We start from the raw sequence: 18,472 nt of genomic DNA, 5'->3' as shown, positions 1-18,472 counted from the left end.
GCTCGAAAAGTTAAACTCAACCCAACTTTATGTGATACCAGTAATAGCCTTAGATTTGAGCCCAAATAAAATGTGCAAAGTAAAAATCACCATTATGATGGTCCATTTCCACATATTCCTCATGAGAGCATGGTCCAGCCTCAGAAGCAGCATTCTGTTCCAATATATCTTGATCAAGCTGTCGGTGTGCTTAGTAACAAGGACAGGAGAGAACACTCTGTTTCTTTAATCTAACACCTTGCTGATTCAAAAACATTTATTTTAACAGGCATTGAAAAGGAATTTCAAAACAGCTAACATTCGTTTCTAATTATACATTTAAAGAAATATGCCTTTTAAAACATAGGTAGAAGTTTTCTTTTGTTGTTATTAACATGACTTTAATTTATAGCAACCATCTGTTAACTAAGCACAGTAACACAACAAAATAATTAGGATATCAGCTTTGAAGATCTCCTTTCAGAAAAGGAAAAACAAATACACATTTGATGACATATCCATTACTCAAACTCGACATAACCAATTTCTTTTGCATGCATGGACACAGATTTCATGAGAAATTGAAAGCACTGAATCTCCTTTCTGACCTTTTCAGCTGTTCTTTGAACTACCTTAGTAAAAACAATTGTTGCCCGTATGTTGGATCAAGTTACATTTGCCTGGAAATTTCTTTGGATCAGCTTATTTCTGTTTAACTGATGTGTTTGTTATATTGCTATTTGCCTTCTCAACTAATTTTTAACAGAATACTCTACCTTGGGACTTGCACACTTACATAAGTTTTTAAAATCCATAAGAACAAGGGTAAGTAAAAGGAGAGGCCACCAAGTTTCTCCGCCTTTGCAAAAACAATTTGAGTAACCCAATAGATTTAAAGATGTATGTAATAAAGCATTTCTACCAACTGCATGTTTAGTGCTATACTGAGTTGAGTGCCTGTGTCTTTATAGTAAAAGACAATAAATGCTGCTGGTATGTTTGCTTCTTAAACACAAAACTGTGTTCTATTATTGAGCCAAATCCAGACAAGATTAGACTCTGGCCAAAATTAAGGTTAATCTCTGCAACCATCTCAAGTAAGAGCTTTCCAGTGCTGTTTTAGGAAATCTTTATTTTTGGGACAGTGTATAAAGGAAATAAGCCCCAGACAACTAACCTCTCAAGAAAGCCAGAGGCAACTAGTCATAAATTATGCCACAGTGATAAAGAAGTTGGAGGCTGTCTAAACAAATTAGTTCATTTTGGTTCATTTTTACTTAGACTATAGCTGTAAGAAATGATTCTCTTAATTGACATTAGTTTAAACCAGACCAATAGAAGTTATTTATATTAATTTTTTTTTAAGTTTATTTCTTTGAGAGAGAGTACGAGCAGGGTAGGGGCAGAGAGAGAATCCCTAGCAGGCTCCACACTGTCAGCGCAGAGCCCGGTGCAGGGCTCGAACTCACAAACCATGAGATCATGACCTGAGCCGAGATCAAGAGTTGGATGGATGACTGAGCCACTCAGGTGCCCCTAGAAGTTATTTTTTACTTTTTTTTTAATTTTTTAATGTTTATTTATTTTTGAGAGAGAGAGAGATTGAGAGACAGAGCGTGAGTGGGGAAGGGGCAGAGAAAGGGAGACACAGAATCTGAAGCAGGCTCCCGGCTCTGAGCTGTCAGCACAAAGCCCAACATGGGGCTTGATCTCACAGTTCGTGAGATCATGACCTGAGCCAAAGTCTGGTGCTTAACAGACTGAGCCACCCAGGTGCCCCAACTAGAAGTTAAAGAACTTTTTTCTACCATCTTTTCTTAATTAGTGTTTCTTTGGTTAATTGCTAGTTCTTTCTTCCACTAGTATTAACTAAATCTAGGTATTTATTATGGATAAAATAACTCAGGTATATTTTATAGTAATTATTGTATAAGAACTCACTTTAGTTTTCAGACTACAATTTTTTTTTTTTTCATTAAGGTTTAGACTCTGGAATTTAAAATACTTTGCCAAATGTTATGTAGGGCTGATTCTCATGTGAGTTGGACACTAGTGCCTCAGGCTGTGTTGTGAACAGCTAATGAGGCACTTCTCTCCCAGTTGCCTGTACCAAGGAGAAATCTGTGGAAATATCTATCCCTCACTTGCAATCTATAGAACTCTAGTAAGATTTCCCTGGCACTTTATTTTGAGCAAGTACAAAACCAGGTCATATATGTAGCTGCTTCAGAGGTCTCACCCCCTCCTGGACTTACCCACAAATACATTAGATCCCATGGAGCAATTCTAGATTCTGTCAGTGTTTTTGACCTAGTCTCTTCCCCATCGTTCCATCTACCTGCCACAATAAGTTATGTTCTCATGTATATATAATCTTTACAAAACCCTGGGTCATTGCTTCCCAACCTGTTAATGGCAAATGGAAGAGTATGGAATTATTGTAAGGCTTCTCAGTACTCATATTCCCACTATTAAAATCCTTTTATACCTTTGAAACCATGACTTCCTGGGGTCCTGAAATACTATAAACAGCTCCAAAAATCAAACTTGCCCACATAATCCTAACAGACATTGATTTCAGGTGTTTTACTAATAGCCTCTTCCTCCACCAAAATGCTGTTAACAGGAGGAATACGCCTCCAATGAACCCTTCTCTCCAATTCAGTGAGAATGGCTTTGAAGATCTCATTCAGAAATCTTGAGAGGGTTAAAAAGGTCCAAGATACATCAAGGTGTGCCTGTCATCTTGATATCTATTATGTGACCCCCAGGTTTGGCTCAAGTTCAAATGAGAGCCAGAATACTTCAACAATTCCTGCAACAACAGATGTTGGCAGGGATGCGGAGAAAGAGGATCTCCTTTGCACTGCTGGTGGGAATGAAAACTGGTGCAGCCACTCTGGAAAATAGTATGGAGGTTCCTCAAAAACTTAAAAATAGAACTATGGGTCCCTACGACCCAGCAATTGCACTACTAGGTATTTATCCAAGGGATACAGGTATGCTGTTTCAAAGGGACACATGCACCCCAATGTTTATAGCAGCACTATCAACAATAGCCAAAGTATAAAAAGAGCCCAAGTGTCCATCAATGGATGAATGGATAAAGAGGATATGGTATATATATATATATATATATATATATATATATATATATATATATATATATACAGTGGAGAATTAACTCCGCAATCAAAAAGAATGAAATCTTGCCATTTGCAACTACGTGGATGAAACTAGAGGGTATTATGCTAAGTGAAATTAGACAAAGACAAATATCCTATGACTTCACTCATGAGGACTTTAAGATACAAAACAGATGAACATAAGGGAAGGGAAGCAAAAATAGTATAAAAACTGGGAGGGAGACAAAACATAAGAGACTGTTAAATATAGAGAACAAACAGAGGGTTGCTGAAAGGGTTGTGCGAGGGGGGATGGGCTAAATGGGTAAGGGGTATTAAGGAATCTACTCCTGAAATCATTGTTGCACTATATGCTAACTTGGATATAAATTATAAAAAATAAATTCTAGAAAGTAAAAAAAAAAAAGTTAACAATTCCTGCCTATGTGACATATAAGAGGCAAGACTTTCTAAAGTAGGATGTATTGTGGGAAAACTAATAGAACCTAGCCTGGAAAATAGAACGGAGTAAAATCCTATTTTGAATGAAAATTTGGGATTTTAAGATGAATTTCTCAATATAGTTCACCATTTCCATTTAATATTCCTATTTTAAATCCTCAACAATGTATATATTCACTCAATAGATATTAAATGTTCAGCCACAATCATTTGGGGTTCCTCAAAATTGTTTTCTATTAAAAAAGGCTTCTCATACTGGAAAATATTGTGAACCAGTTTCCTAGACTGATTGGCTCATACCTTCTGGCCTTGTCATTTTTTAAAGGATAATAGCAAAGGTTCTAACAAGATCATTTTGGACTCTAGAAACAAGGCTACAAGAAGAAATGTTGATGTTGAACTTCCAGAGTAGTGTTAAGTGATTTTATGTGGTTGTGATTCAAAATAACCTGACCGCTTTAAGAAGTCCAGGTGCTGAGTCATTTACTGAAACAGCCAGGGGAGGTTAATTAAAAGCAGCTGATAGTGGCATCACTTGCTTTTTTTTTCTTTTTTTTTTTAAATAAATTGAGAGGGCTAATCTATGAAAAGGCCAGAGTGCTATAAAAGGTGTACAAAGCTAAGCAAAGACTCATGACTGAGGCCTACTCATTTATACTCCCACCAATGAGGAAAAAAAGCTGACTTAGTAAATTTAAAATAAAGTACCTTGGCAATATAAGAGTCATAATGGTCACTTCTCTTTTTTCATGTTTATTTATTTTGAGAGAGCAAGAGAGCACGCACACATGAGCGGGAGGGGGGAGGGGTGGGGTGCAGAGAGAAAGAGAGAGAGAGATTCCTAAGCAGGTGCCTCGCTGTTAGCAAACTGAACACTTAGATCATAAACTGAGCCTAAATCAAGAGTCAGACACTTAACCAACTGAGCCACCCAGGTGCCCCATAATGGTTGTTACTTCTAAGAAGAGTGACTGTGCATGACATTTTTCCCTCCTATGCTTTTTTTAAGTTTTCCATGATAAATAGTTCACTTTTCTTTTTTTTTTTTTAATGTTTATTTATTTTTGAGAGAGAAACAGAGCACAAGCAGGAGAGGCAGAGAGAGAGGGAGACACAGAATCTCAAGCAGATTCCAGGCTCTGAGCTGTCAGCACAGAGCCCGACACAGGGCTTGAACCCACGAACCGCAAGATCATGACCTAAGCCCCCTCCCCACCGCCTGGCGCCCCAGTAGTTCACTTCTATAATAAGTTCTTTTCTTTTTTTTTTAATGTTTTATTTTTTGAGAGAGAGAGAGAATGAGCACTGGGGAGGGGCAGAGAGGGAGGAAGACAGAATCTGAAGCAGGCTCCAGGCTCCAAGCTGTCAGCACAGAACCCGACGAGAGGCTCAAACTCACAAGCCATGAGATCGTGACCTGAGCCAAAGTCAGATGCTTAACTGACTGAGCCACCCAGACGCCCCATAATAAGTTCTTAACTTAAAAACCAGATAGTAACTAACATGTGCATGGCACTGTAAATAAATGGAAAGTGGCCTTCTGATCTCAAAGAAATTACAGAGGTTGGCAATACCACTTGGTCACAAAAAGATAATGGTAGCATGTGGTAGGTATCGAATGAGTGATGAAAGCAAGAAGTGTTGTAAGGATTGAAAGAAGAGAAATGGCATCAACTTCTAAGTCAGGAAAGTTCCTCTGAAGGGGGCTGCAGTGCGTCAGGGGTTACTAAAACAGGAAGTTTGAGAGTGTGAATGAGGAGTAACTAGACACACCCCTTCCAAATACCCTCCCGCCCCCCCCCCCAACTGCTTGCATAGCCATACAGCTGCTCCTTCCCCTCTGATCACTTCTTGAGAAATTGAATGAGACTGTAGACTCAGGAGTAGGGTGCCTTGCTGAAACTATTACCTAAAATCCACATACTGAAAGGTGAGTATTCTCACTATTTTCTTAGATTCTGTATATGTCTTTTTAGCATCCATCACTAATTGTGATGGGCCAATTAACTATATATTTTTTAATTGTCTATATTCTTGAGACTCTGGCTTTTGTGACCTCAAGAGGAGAATCTGCCTCTTCTGGGGCTGGCTAGTTCCTAAAAATAGTAAAACAACTTACTTGGAAATACATTTTTCATATGTAAACCAATCAATCTGGAGCCCTTATCTAACTCTTACACACCAAGCCAACATTCCCCCTGCCCTATATCAACTCAGGGCCAGGTACAGACAGCTACGGGCAGCTCCCATGCCTGAAAGCTCACCGGGATCATTCACGCTAGCCAGGCCAGTCTTCAACTGCTTCCTCTGCCCTGCTTTTCCTTTCCCACAGAAACCCCAGTAAAGACTCTGGCCTGTGCTTTCCCCTGGCTCCTGCTTCTGTCTGCCTCCTTATCAAAATCTTGCATTTCCCTGTGGCCCTGTGTGGCATGGTGTGCCCCCTTCTTTTGGGAAATGTAAGGAATAAACTCTCAATAGCATTACTCTGTCATCACTTAGTCACCTCCATAAATTAAAACCGGTGGGTACAAATGCAACAGTGAGAGCTTCCCCCACCGGCCCCTTCAAAGAAAGCAGGATCATTACTAAGCTATTTGCTGTTTTATTGGGGACGCCTAACTACCTTTAGATCTCTTCTCTTGAGGTAGCTTTCTAGAGAGGAATCCAGTTCCCTGCCAGTAGGCTGTAGGCCTACAACTCAACTATCTGAGTCTGGAAGTTTGAAAAGACAAAACAATTAAAAAAAGTAGCCAAGATATTTAATTCTTAACAGATTTGAAATAATTAGGCTAAAATTCCTTCACTTAACCAAGTCCCAATAGATAATTTGTATCACTTCATGAGCGATGGGGTGGTGAGAACAGATAGGAGACATTTAATTTTATTTTCCCACTTTTATGAAGAAACACCCCACCCCTCTATTCATCCTGTAGCAGAGCAGGAAGAAATGCAAAAGAAAAATAGGAACCAAATTCTCCTCGTTCCACTTACCTAAGAACTTATCCATGATAAAACTAAAGTTATTTTCTAGTGATCTGTGAAAACAAACATACTATTGAAAAATTCTTAAGATTTTTTTATTGAATGGATGTATGCATTCAGATATATATATCTGCCCTTTGAAATAAGTATTCATTATAGTCTACTTGTTTCACTGCCTCCAAAATTCACCATAGTAAATGAAACCTGGTAATACATTTCCAATGAAAGCCTGGAGGAAGAAGTACATACTTCAGAGGATTTCTGGCAGTTGGCCAAGACTTCTAGCTAAAATTGTTTGTAGTAGTCCTGGAAATTCAGTTATTAAACTGTGAATGACACTGCTTATCAGGAGCTGTGGATGACTGATGAGCAGTAATCATCAAGGACCCCAGGAGGCAGAGAGAAGCAGCCAGTCTTCTTTCTGTTAACTAAAAATCACATCTAGCATTACATTTGTCTTTTTTTTTTTTAAGAAACCAAACCAGTTTGAAAAAAAAATTTGTCACCTGGCCGACTAAGAACAAGTTCATGTTTCTGTAGTTCTATACCATCTGTATGCATGCCTACTACTTACAGATGACATACATAAGCATGAAGTGACTGTCTGGTTTTTTGGGTTTTTTCCTATCACTGGGAGCCTCTCCTGGCTCTGAAGAGGAAGGCTAGGCTGGCCAGTTGGGGACTGTGCTCAAGGGTGGCTAATTGAATGAGTTTACTCAGAATTATGAGTGCGGTCTAAATCAAAGATCAAGTGGAAGATCAAGTACGATATGGAAGCACAAGGGTCATTAGGCCCAAATGTCATTTGACAGATACTTAAGGATTTACCTTAGGTCAGTCATTGGGCCAGAGCCTTACTAGTGAATAAGGCAGAATCTCTGCCTGGAATCAACAGTCTAGTAGACACTTAGGCAAACAGGCAAGTATAAAATGTGCTAAGATTGGGGAGCCTGGGTTGCTCAGTCAGTTAAGCACCCGACTTCAGCTCAGGTCATGATCTCACAGCTTGTGAGTTCAAGCCCCGCGTCGGACTCGGTACTGACAGCTCAGAACCTGGAACCTGCTTCAGGTTCTGTCCCTCTCTCTCTCTCTCTCTGCCCCTCCCTCACTCGCACTCTGTCTCTCCCTTTCCCCAAAATAAATAAGCATTAAAAAAAAAATTCTAAAATGTGCTAAGATAAAGTGATCCGGAGGATGCTAGAGAGGCATATATTCAGAGGAACAGTTAGCCTAATGTTGGCAGATCAGCTTCTCTAAGGATAGGACGATAAGGCTTCTGCTACTTGTTAGGATGAATAAAGATGCAAGAAAACCTCTCACATCTGTTGTAATGATGTCCAGATAAAACAAAAATCATACTTTTCCATGGGGCTGTTGGAAAGCAGTGGATGGAATAAGAGCTTAATGAACTAAATCCTATAGAGATGTCTGGGTCTAGAGGGACAAAAACAAATCACTTAGGCCTACATCCCACCCCCAAGGTTGTTAAGAAAGCAGCAGTAGAGAGAATACACTAAGTCTTGCACATTCTCATGGTGCTTGGATTCCTGGGCCTTGCTGAAGTCGAATACAAAGGCGAACCAAAATGTTCTGAAACCATAGACCATTCCCCTCTAACTCAAATATTGACAAGATAAAGAGCTCAAGCCTTTGCAGGAGACCAGGAGTTGGGCTAATGCCAAGTGAACTCAATCTAATTAAAACTATAGCCTAGCACCAGTTCAACTCAGGTTTTGAAGGAGTTCCTCACTTAATCTCCATTGTTCCTTTTTTTCCCCCCACCATTTCCGGAATAAAAATTAAAATTATGTAGCATCCCCAAATGTAGGCAATATAACACATAATCAAGAAAAAGCCAACAGAAGCAGACATAATAGCTGAACCAGATATGAGAATCATTAGATAAGAACTTGAAAGTGACAATTATAAATTAGTTTTAAAAAATATATACAGGGGTGCTCATTTCGGCAGCACATATACTAAAATTGGAATGATACAGAGAAGATTAGCATGGCCCCTGCGCAAGGGTGACACGCAAATTCGTGAAGCTTCCATATTTTTGAGGACTTTAAGATACAAAATAGATGAACATAAGGGAAGGGGAGCAAAAATAATATAAAAACATAAAGGGGGACAAAACATAAGAGACTCTAAAACATGGAGAACAAACAGAGGGTTAATGGAGGGCTTGTGGAGGGGGGATGGGCTAAATGGGTAAGGGGCACTAAGGAATCTACCCCTGAAATCATTGTTGCACTATATGATAACTAACTTGGTTATAAATTAAAAAATAAATTAAATAAAATGGTTATACACACACACACACACACACACACACACACACACACACACACACACATATACAGGGCAAGATGGGTGCAGGGAATTTCAGGAGAAAAATAGAAATTCCTAAAAATGGACACTTTAGAACTGAAAAATCTAAAATAAAAATTCATTGGATAAGTAGTTTTATAATAAACTGAACACTAGAAAACAAGGTATCAGTAAGTTTGAAGATAAGTCGATAAGAATTATCTACTCTGAAGCACAGGGAGAAAAAAATGAGCAGAGCATCAATGAACTTTGGACAGTGTCAAGTGATCTAACATACATGTATTTTGGAGTTCCAGAAAAGAAGAGGAAATGTGACAGAAAAAAACTTTGTTTTGAAAACTTAATGGCCAAAAAATATTCCAAAATTTAAAACATCAAACCACAGATGTGAGCTCAGCAAATTTGAAGAGGGATAAATACAAAGAAAATTACAGCCAAGTTCACAGTATTCAAACCGTTGAAAACAAGGATAAAGGAGATGAGAATAAGTAGGAGTTAGGCAGGGGTGGTCAGGGAACAAGGGAGATTGTTCTAGGCAAAGGAGACAACATATTTAATTCCCAGAGCAATTCCTGGTTTCAAGAACTTAAAGAAATTTGGGGGAGTTAAATGGAGGGAATAGTGAGAAGTGAGGTTAGAGAGGTGAGCAAGAGCCATACAGAGGGCCTTGTAAGCACATTAAACTGAGACAAATGAGAAGCAAAATTATATCCTGTGTAATATAATCAGGTTTGTCTTTTAAACAGTCACTATATGGCTACGATGTGTTTCAGTTAGAGCAACACAGATGGAGGCAGGAAGAGGCTATTACAGAAACCCAGGCATCAGAGAATGTTGGAACTTGAGATGTAGCTGTATAGATGGAAAGTTACAACGAAGGGGATCACATGTTGGTTTGGTGGCTGTTCCTAGGTCCTATATAGGTGTACCTTTTTGATGATCTAAGTGAAAAAACAAACAAACAAACAAACAAAACAAAACAAAACAAAAAAACACTTTCATCGGTTTTTGCCTCACTTGTAGCATTTGACATTTTATTTCATGTTTAAAGTCCTTAGGAAACAAGTTTTGTGTCCTGCTTCAGGGCATTAACCTCTCCAGCGCAGCAGGCTAAACCTGACTCAATCTTTGTATTCCCCACAGGATCTAAAGGAGAGTACCCAGGATTTAGCAGGATTTAAAAAATGTACAGGTTTTATTAACGAATGACTTTGCAATTCATATGACAGGACTAAGCAGGAATAATCTTAACCAGACTCAGTGTTTTACTTTTTTTTTTTTTCTTTTTACCCCCTCTTAAAGACTTTACTGCTAAACCTACAGTCTTGCCCCACCCCGCGCGCGCCTTTGCGTCTGACGTAGTCACAATCCCGATTTGAACTACCAATCCCAGAATGCTGCGCAAAGAGCCGGGTTCTACGGGAGCAGCGGCGTGATTGGCAAGCGGAGGCGTTTCCTTCCGGTGGGAAGGGCCCTGGAGGCGGGGACTAGGGGGAGGTGTTTGGACATTATTACCGGGTTGGGCGGGCCCGGTCTGGGAGGGGTTTGTGGGTGAGCCCTGGGTCCCCCGCCCGCTGAGGAGATGGATGAGGACGGGCTTCCTCTCATGGGGTCAGGCATAGACCTGACGAAGGTTTGTAAACGACCGAGTTGAACTTAGGCGACCTGGGAGGAGGATGGGGAAGGAAACTTCGGTTCCCAGGGACACACCACCTCTCCATATCCAACCCTGTCCCTGGCCCCGGGCCTCTCTGGTCCTGCCCTCGGGAGGGAAGAGTCCCACAGTTCACCTTAAAAAGGGGTCCCTCCTGATCCGTTTAAAGGGGTGGTGTGCTTTTTCTGGTCTTTGCTTCCCGTATTAGGAGTCGCTCTACGCTCCGGTTACACGACGGCGATAGGAGCAGGTTGCGACCTCTAACCCTACCTCTTTTATATGGCCCGCAAGTTTTGTGTGTTTATGTGTGTTGCCTTTTCTCTGTTAAAGTTCACGTTTGTGAATCCAAAGCGCATACTCAAACTTTGCGGCTTCTGTCATCAGACGCCCCACCCCACAGTTTAGGAAAACGAGTTAGTGACTATTCGTAGTACTTAGAGTAACTCCTATAATACAGCAAAAATGCCCCGTTATTGTTATATATAATTGACGTCAAAGGGTTTGCACGGTGTACTTCCTCCTGTACAAATCATGTTTGTTTTTACATGACACAGGTGCCAGCTATTCAACAGAAAAGAACGGTGGCATTTCTAAACCAATTTGTGGTGCACACTGTACAGTTCCTCAACCGCTTTTCTACAGTTTGTGAGGAGGTAGGTCTGGTGATACTGGTTTAATGAGGAGCCTAGAAATCATCTTGTACTTTTGGAGGTGGCAAATGAGTAAAACGAGGACTGCAGTCTAGGTACTCATGTACCATGACCTCTTGTCATCCAGTTATTGGGATAACATACCCTAAATCCTCTTTGATTCTATATCATCAATCTTGCACCCCACCTCTGCTGAATTAATTTACTAGAGGCCTTTGTGAGATAGTTCAGTAAGGCGTATGTGCCTAAAGAGAACAAAAGGAATAACAGGGTTTCACAATTGAAAACATTTTTTTTAATTTTGAAATTTTACATGTTTTCGCCAGAGATGTATATTTTTACATACACATAGTTTTCAGTCTATATTAAAATTATTTTACATTTCTTGATCCAGAAGATGGTTGGGGAAGGAGCCTCGAAACATAACTTTAGTATCAAATATAATTATGAAAATAATAAAAATACTTCCAGCAAATGACTTGTGAAGTGAGGACTGAGTACCTAGTTTAAGGATTAGATATCAGATTCAAGGAGCCCTGTTTTTTCTTAAAAAGCCAAAAAAAGAGAATGGGGAAGAAAATGGGAACCCTGGGTTGAAGTTGGATTTAAAAAGGAGAAAGAGGAGTAAAATGAGATCATACACAAGTGAGTCACTAAAAATAGTATCTAGTTCATTCGGTCTTATTTATAAGGTATAGCTTTAGCAAGTAGTTTTTGTTACATGTGTTGTTATTAACAAAAATTGCATGGAGACAGGAAAACTATTTTCATTTGTATAACATCTTATTTTTGTCTAGTTAACAATCTCTAGTCAAAATCTCTTCTGCCTTCTCACTAAAACAAAAGAAAGTGAACTATGATGATAATCGACAGAGTAAGAGACTCAGTTCGTTATATTTTATCTAAGCACCAGAGGCTAGGCGCTTGCTTCCAGGAGTTTTCTCTCCTACTGCTGCTTCTCTAAATGGGATATAGAATTGACTGACTAAAGAGCAGTAAGCCAAGGATTTAGTCCTTCACTTTTTATACCAGGGTAGGGTGGAGAGAGACCATTCAAGGATCGGTAGCAGAGAGGAGCAAATACTCCATCCACATGCTCCTCCTCACCAGGTTAAAAAAATAAAACAACCAGCAAACACAGCTATGAGGGCAACTCGATTAAACTGCCCTGAGGCAGGGATAGCCCCTCACCTTTGTAGTGCTTAACAATTTTCACTGCCTAGGAAATGAGTGCTATTTACTGAAGACTAAATCCAGTATAACAATAATCCTGTCTTGTTTATTGCTTGCTTATGCGTTACCAGAGCCTCCTGATTCACTCTTTAACCCCCTCTGTTCCTCTCTCAACTTTCCCTCAACTGTTTTGAGTATTTCACTATTCCCTAGTTCTTCCCTGAACCCTAGAGAAAAGTTTGTTGACCAAAAACTCATGAAGTTTACAGGTAGTTTATCGCCTTTTTCTCCTTAATGGGTGGTGGTCTAGGGTTGACTCTAGTGACTATAACTCATTATTTACAATTCATATTTTAGCAGTTTGGATATTTATGTCAGTTATAGACTGTTGGCTTGGTGTGATGACAATAACTAATATTTATTGTGTGCTTACTCTGTAGGTATTGTACTATGAGCTCTACATGCATTTCATCATCACAGCCCAGCCCTGTGAGAGAGGTCCAATTATCTCTTTTTTAGAAATACAGAAATTGAGATGTAGAAAGATTTAAATCATTTGCTTAGTCATTTATTCATTCTTTAGGCATGTATTTGTTTACACAGTATTTATAGCTGCAATTGTTACTCTAACTTACCCACACTCACACAGCTAGAAAGTAACAGACTTGGAGTTCCAGCTCTGATCTAATAACTGTAAAAATCAAAAGCGTTTCACTCTTCTGTTACGTTGCACCTTCTGATCTGGGTAAGAGGCATGTTTACATCATTTTCAAGTGAGAGACTGCAATGAGCTATTCAAAATTTATTTTTTAGATTTGTATTCTCTTTTTTGTTATGCCATATCCTTTGATGTTATGTCTTTTTCGATATGATATGATATGATATATTCCAAGGACATAACATATGTATTCAAACATCAAATGCCATTTTTTCCCCTTGAGTTAAGATCAATGTGATTTTTCAAAATGGGTTGTCATTTGTCAATAGCACCTGTTAGACCTGTATTCCTTGTTTAGTTAAAGCCTTAAGCAAGAGCCAAAATGACTGTTTTCCTGAGCAAAATAGGAAACTTAGGTGCTATTTTTTGAATTGGAAATGAACGGGGAAAGAAGAAAACCTGGGAGTTTTATCGTTGTTGTTTTTTGTTTTTCATATAATCTGGTTTGAACCAAATACAAACTGTAGCAACTTCAATCACAGCTAAACTCAAACTGGAATTAAATTTGAAACAAATGATAAGGGCTCTTTCTTCATCACTAATACTGGTTTTGCAGTTCTCTAATAAAGAGAGGAGTGAAGGGCAGCCTGGGTGCCTCAGTTAGTTGAGTGTCCGACTCTTGATTTCAGCTCAGGTCATGATCTTATGGTTCTTGAGATCCATAGAGCCCTGCTCCAGGCTTTCAGCAGAGAGGGCGGAGCCTGCGTGGGATTCTCTCTCTCCCTCTGTCTCTGCCCCTCCCCTGCTCCCTTTGCATGCTCTCTCTCTCTCAAAATAAATAAATAAACTTTTTAAAAAAGAAAGAGAAAAGTGAAAAACTTAACTTTTAAAAAACTTTCTGGATACCAGAGTACTTTATAACTCTTCTAATGACTGAAACCAGGGTAAGGAGAAAGGTTGGAAGCCAGAGAAAGGAAAGTAGTTGAATCAGACCCAAGTTACAAAGTTCTTTCTTCACAAATCCCCAGTATTTCTATTCTGGACACTACTCAGAAAAATCTTATGGTGGCCCATCGGGTGTGCAAATTTAAAATGGGATGGGGTAGGAAGTGCAGTGTAAGTTCTATGCATATCATAGATAAAACTGAGCAGAAATTTAACCTTATAATGAATTTTAAAATCAAAGGTATTCTGTAAACAGGGCAATCATATGTGTTATTTTGACTCAGACTTGTAACATGTGTAGAATACTGAGTTTTTAATCATTTTTTAAATATTCCAAACTTTTTTTTTTTCTAAATTCTTTAAGAATAGGGAAAAAATGCTGGGGATTCTCACATAACGTAACAAATTTTAGAGTGCTTACCTTCTGCATCCAGTTTTTAATCCCACCATCAGACTTAACCTTCAACCAAATAATCTTGCTTAAAAATTATATTTACTGCTACAACTTTTACAACTGCTGGGTTTAAGTGTCAGATGAAGCTTAATAAAACCACTGATTGCTTCCCTTTCTGGCTTATAGGAGATAATCGACCCAGTGTGATATACCAAGGGATCCATTATTTTAAAATGTTGTTTCTCTTTTTGAGACTTGGATATGCAAACTGGATATTTTACAAACCTGAAAAACCACAGTATTTTATTTTTCTTTCCGTGTTCAACTATTAACTCCATATTTATTTCATCTTTTTTTTTTTTCACTTTAATGAAATGCACTTCTTTAGAAGTAGGTGGGTGATAAATCAAGAAATTTTCAGCTTATCTGACAAACTTCAGGTACCTTGCAAATTACCCTGTTGTCCCAAATCAAGGCATTTCAGGTTTGCTTTAAATCCTTATAAAGATAGGAGTGCCTGGGTAGCTCAGGCTCAGGTCATGGTCTCAAGGTTCATGGGTTCTAGCCCCCCATCGGGCTCCGTGCTTAGGGCTCTGTGCTGACAGCTTGGAGCCTGGAGCCTGCTGCAGATTCTGTGTCTCTGGCTCTCTCTGACCCTCCCCCGCTCATGCTTGCTAGCATGTTTTCTCTCTCTCTCTCTCTCTCTCTCTCTCTCTCTCAAAAATAAACATTAAAAAAAATTTTTTTAAATAATTCCAGATAAATAACATCTATTTTAGAAATTAGATCAGAATAATTTGATTCTTTTTTTTTTTTTTTTTTTTTTTAAAGCACAGTAGCATCTTAGTTTTCATGAGAAATGGATTGATTACTTACTAGCTTTGAATAACAAAATTTCTATCTATGCAGTGCCTGGGAATTTTCGATCTTGGTGTGCATATTTTTAATTTTATATATATATATATAATTTTTTTTAAAGAAAAGTTTTAGGTTTACGGCAAAACTAAGCAGAAAGCATTGAGTTCCCATGTGCTCCTTGCCTCCCAGAGGTCACCAACCACAACTTCCCCCGTTATCAACATTCCCATCAGTGTTGTACATTTGTTACAATGTACACTGACACATTATCATCACCCAGAGTCTATGGCATCATGTTCTAACAATGTATGATTCTTTAAAACAATGTAAAAATTCTTTCTTTGAAAGATAGTTACTATCTTTGTATCTCGATTTGGAGTGTTTAAGTTCAGATGCTTTTACTTGTATGAAAACTCAGTTTTCTGTTCTTTAAAATTGGCATGATAATCATTCCTACTTTATGCATTTGGTGTGAGATTTCAATTTTTTTTTTAATGTTTTTTTATTTTTGAGACAGAGACAGAGCATGAACGGGGGAGGGTCAGAGAGAGGGAGACACAGAATCCGAAGCAGGCTCCAGGCTCTGAGCTGTCAGCACAGAGCCCGACTTGGGGCTCGAACTCACTGACCTTGAGATCATGACCTGAGCCGAAGTCTGAAGCTCAACCGACTGAGCTACCCAGGTGCCCCTGGTGTGAGATTTCAAATGATACATTGCATATACGGTGTAGCATATAACGTGGATGCTGGGGCCTTTACAATGCTGGTGATTATTGCTTAAAAGTACATTTATATGGGGGCGTCTGGGTGGTTCAGTTGGTTAAGCATCCAACTTCAGCTCAGGTCATGATCTTGTGGTTCGTGAGTTCCAACTCCACATCGGGCTCTGTGCGGACACTGAGAGCCTGGAGCCTGCTTCAGATTCTGTGTCTCCCTCTCTCTCTACCCCTCCCCCGCTCACAGTCTGTGTCTGTCTCTCTCAAAAATAAATAAACATTAAAAAAATTTTTTAAATGCATTTATATATCTAAACAATTTTTAATTCATCTTTTTCTGTATTCACTTTAATCAAACCAATGCATGTATTTATAAATAAGCTAGAAATTATCTCACTTTACAAATTAATTTGTTGTAGGATTTCTGCAGTTACTAAGCTTCTCTATAAAATACTGATGAAATCTGCATAAAATGTAATTTTCATGACTTCCAGGAAAACACTTATAATTTGGAGAATTCATTCATATGTTTTGTAAACCAGTATTTGTATTTACATTAAAGACTTATATGAACAAATGCTAGAAATCAAAGTTAAAAGAAATGAAAGCTTTGAGTGCCATTAAAACTAGATTCTTTTTTTTTTTTTTTAACGTTTATTTATTTTTGAGACAGAGACAGACAGAGCATGAACAGGGGAGGGGCAGAGAGAGAGGGAGACACAGAATCTGAAACAGGCTCCAGGCTCTGAGCTGTCAGCACAGAGCCCGACACGGGGCTCGAACTCACAGACTGTGAGATCATGACCTGAGCCGAAGTCGGACGCTTAACCAACCAAGCCACCCAGGCGGCCCTAAAACTAGATTCTAATGTTGGAACTAAACATTATAAAATAAAAAAATTATTATAGAATAAAAAATTGTAGCTTTGTAGATACCAGTATGCTCATCTTAAAAATGTCTTGTGAAGCTCTAACTACATTGTGACTGCATTTCAGTTTTTTTTCCCTCTAAATGTGGGCAAAATGACCATTGCTTGTAGTGTTAAAATTCTGCTTGGGAGTTAGTCAGGATCTTGATAATAACCCAGAAAGAAGTCAGGATGCTGCACATCTGCCAACTGTCAATGGGCCAACTGCCTTGGACTAGGTCACTGAATATAATAATGTTTAGGATTCGGGAGTTTTAAATAAATGCTCTTATGGATCATATTTTATGGTGTTACTTTTACTTGTGTGGCTATGTATAGTGTATATACACACACGGGTAATTTAATTCTACAGAATAACTAGAGCATGGTAAGCTTTTGGTTCTGTTTTTATCTTGGATTTTGATGGTAGGTTGACTGCTTTTGCTTTTTAGTACTCTAATTTTTTCTCTGTGTTTTACTTCTTTCCAACATGAACTGCTCATCTTTTAATTTCATCTTCTTTTAATTTTCAAACTTAAAAAATTTAAATTTGGGACTGATTGTATATACTTAAGTGTTTAAGTAACTTATAGAGGCAGATCTTGTTCCAAGCTGTCCTGGGCTAATTTTTATTCTTCTTTTCTATGAAGAATTCCTTCATTCATCAACAAATAATTATTAGACTCCTGTTAAGTATCAAGTACTGCTCTGGCCATGAGGGATATAGCAGTAAACAAAAAACTCTGTCCTGGAAGAAGTTTACCTTCTGATTCCAATGATTGAATATGGCTCTGATGAGTTTGATAAGGCTGAAAATATAACTTTTGCTTCTCTGTGAATACAATTTTATAAAGTAGCCATGAAGCATGCTAATGGAGGTTACAAAAATACTTACTTGAGCTCCCATTCCTACTCATGTAAGTAAAAGTGTAGCATATTAGAAAATGACTAATATTTAAACCATCACGGGTTTGTTTTTTTCAAATCTGCCCTTTGTTAACCCTTGTTAACAGCTCATTTCAGTCAGACTTTGTTCTCTTATTCTGATCTTTCTTTTCCAGAAACTGGCAGACCTTTCTCTTCGTATCCAGCAAATTGAAACAACTCTAAATATTTTAGATGCAAAGGTTTGTATTTCTGAATAATTTATAGTATAAATTTTCTGCATATACCAACTTTCTCAGTCATACTTAACTTTAATTGAACTGGGAATGAATTCAGTTTAGCTCCTGCATCCATGAGGTGGTACAGTGTTTTGTGTTTGTTTTTAATTCATTATAATTGCAAAGGAAATGATACTTATTATGAACCATTACCTGAGTCTGTTTAAATATACACATGAATTGAAATTCCTTTCATTATTCTAGCCAACAGCATGTGAATAACATGTTAACAAATTGGGCTGGTTCTATATAGTTCATTTGATGGAAAATTCACAATTATCTCAATAGTAATCATTTGATAACACAGTACAAATTAATAAAAGTTCACATGTCTCCAGAGCAAAATTTGGAGAAAATATCACTATTTTCTGTATTCAAATATATTGAATGCTAATGAAGAATACCAGTTTTGAGGTCAGAAATTACACAATAGAACTAACAAAAATAGAGTGTTTTGATTTGAAAATGTGCA

The 18,472-nt window shown here is 38.3% G+C and overlaps 1 protein-coding gene and 1 non-coding gene across 4 annotated transcripts in view; both read left to right on the top strand.

The window, feature by feature from the left end:
- Window positions 1-8,503: 8,503 nt before the first annotated feature.
- On the top strand, window positions 8,504-8,609 carry LOC111561503. Its single transcript, XR_002744156.1, has one exon. It is a non-coding gene; the product is annotated as a U6 spliceosomal RNA (small nuclear RNA).
- Window positions 8,610-10,358: 1,749 nt separating this feature from the next.
- Window positions 10,359-18,472, top strand: part of WASHC3 (WASH complex subunit 3) — a 47,091-nt gene continuing 38,977 nt past the window's right edge. For all 3 annotated transcript variants that reach the window (XM_006933972.5, XM_003989174.6, XM_019835411.3), the window contains exons 1-3: window positions 10,359-10,515; window positions 11,091-11,189; window positions 17,899-17,964. In XM_006933972.5, coding sequence (XP_006934034.2) covers window positions 10,465-10,515; window positions 11,091-11,189; window positions 17,899-17,964 — 216 coding nt within the window. In that variant the 5' untranslated portion in view covers window positions 10,359-10,464. The remainder of the gene's footprint in view (window positions 10,516-11,090; window positions 11,190-17,898; window positions 17,965-18,472) is intronic.

Source organism: Felis catus, chromosome B4 (assembly GCF_018350175.1).
Source record: "Felis catus isolate Fca126 chromosome B4, F.catus_Fca126_mat1.0, whole genome shotgun sequence".
Taxonomy (NCBI): Eukaryota; Metazoa; Chordata; class Mammalia; order Carnivora; family Felidae; genus Felis; species Felis catus.
Note: the sequence above shows the minus strand (reverse complement) of the source record. Positions and strands in the feature narration are given on the sequence as shown.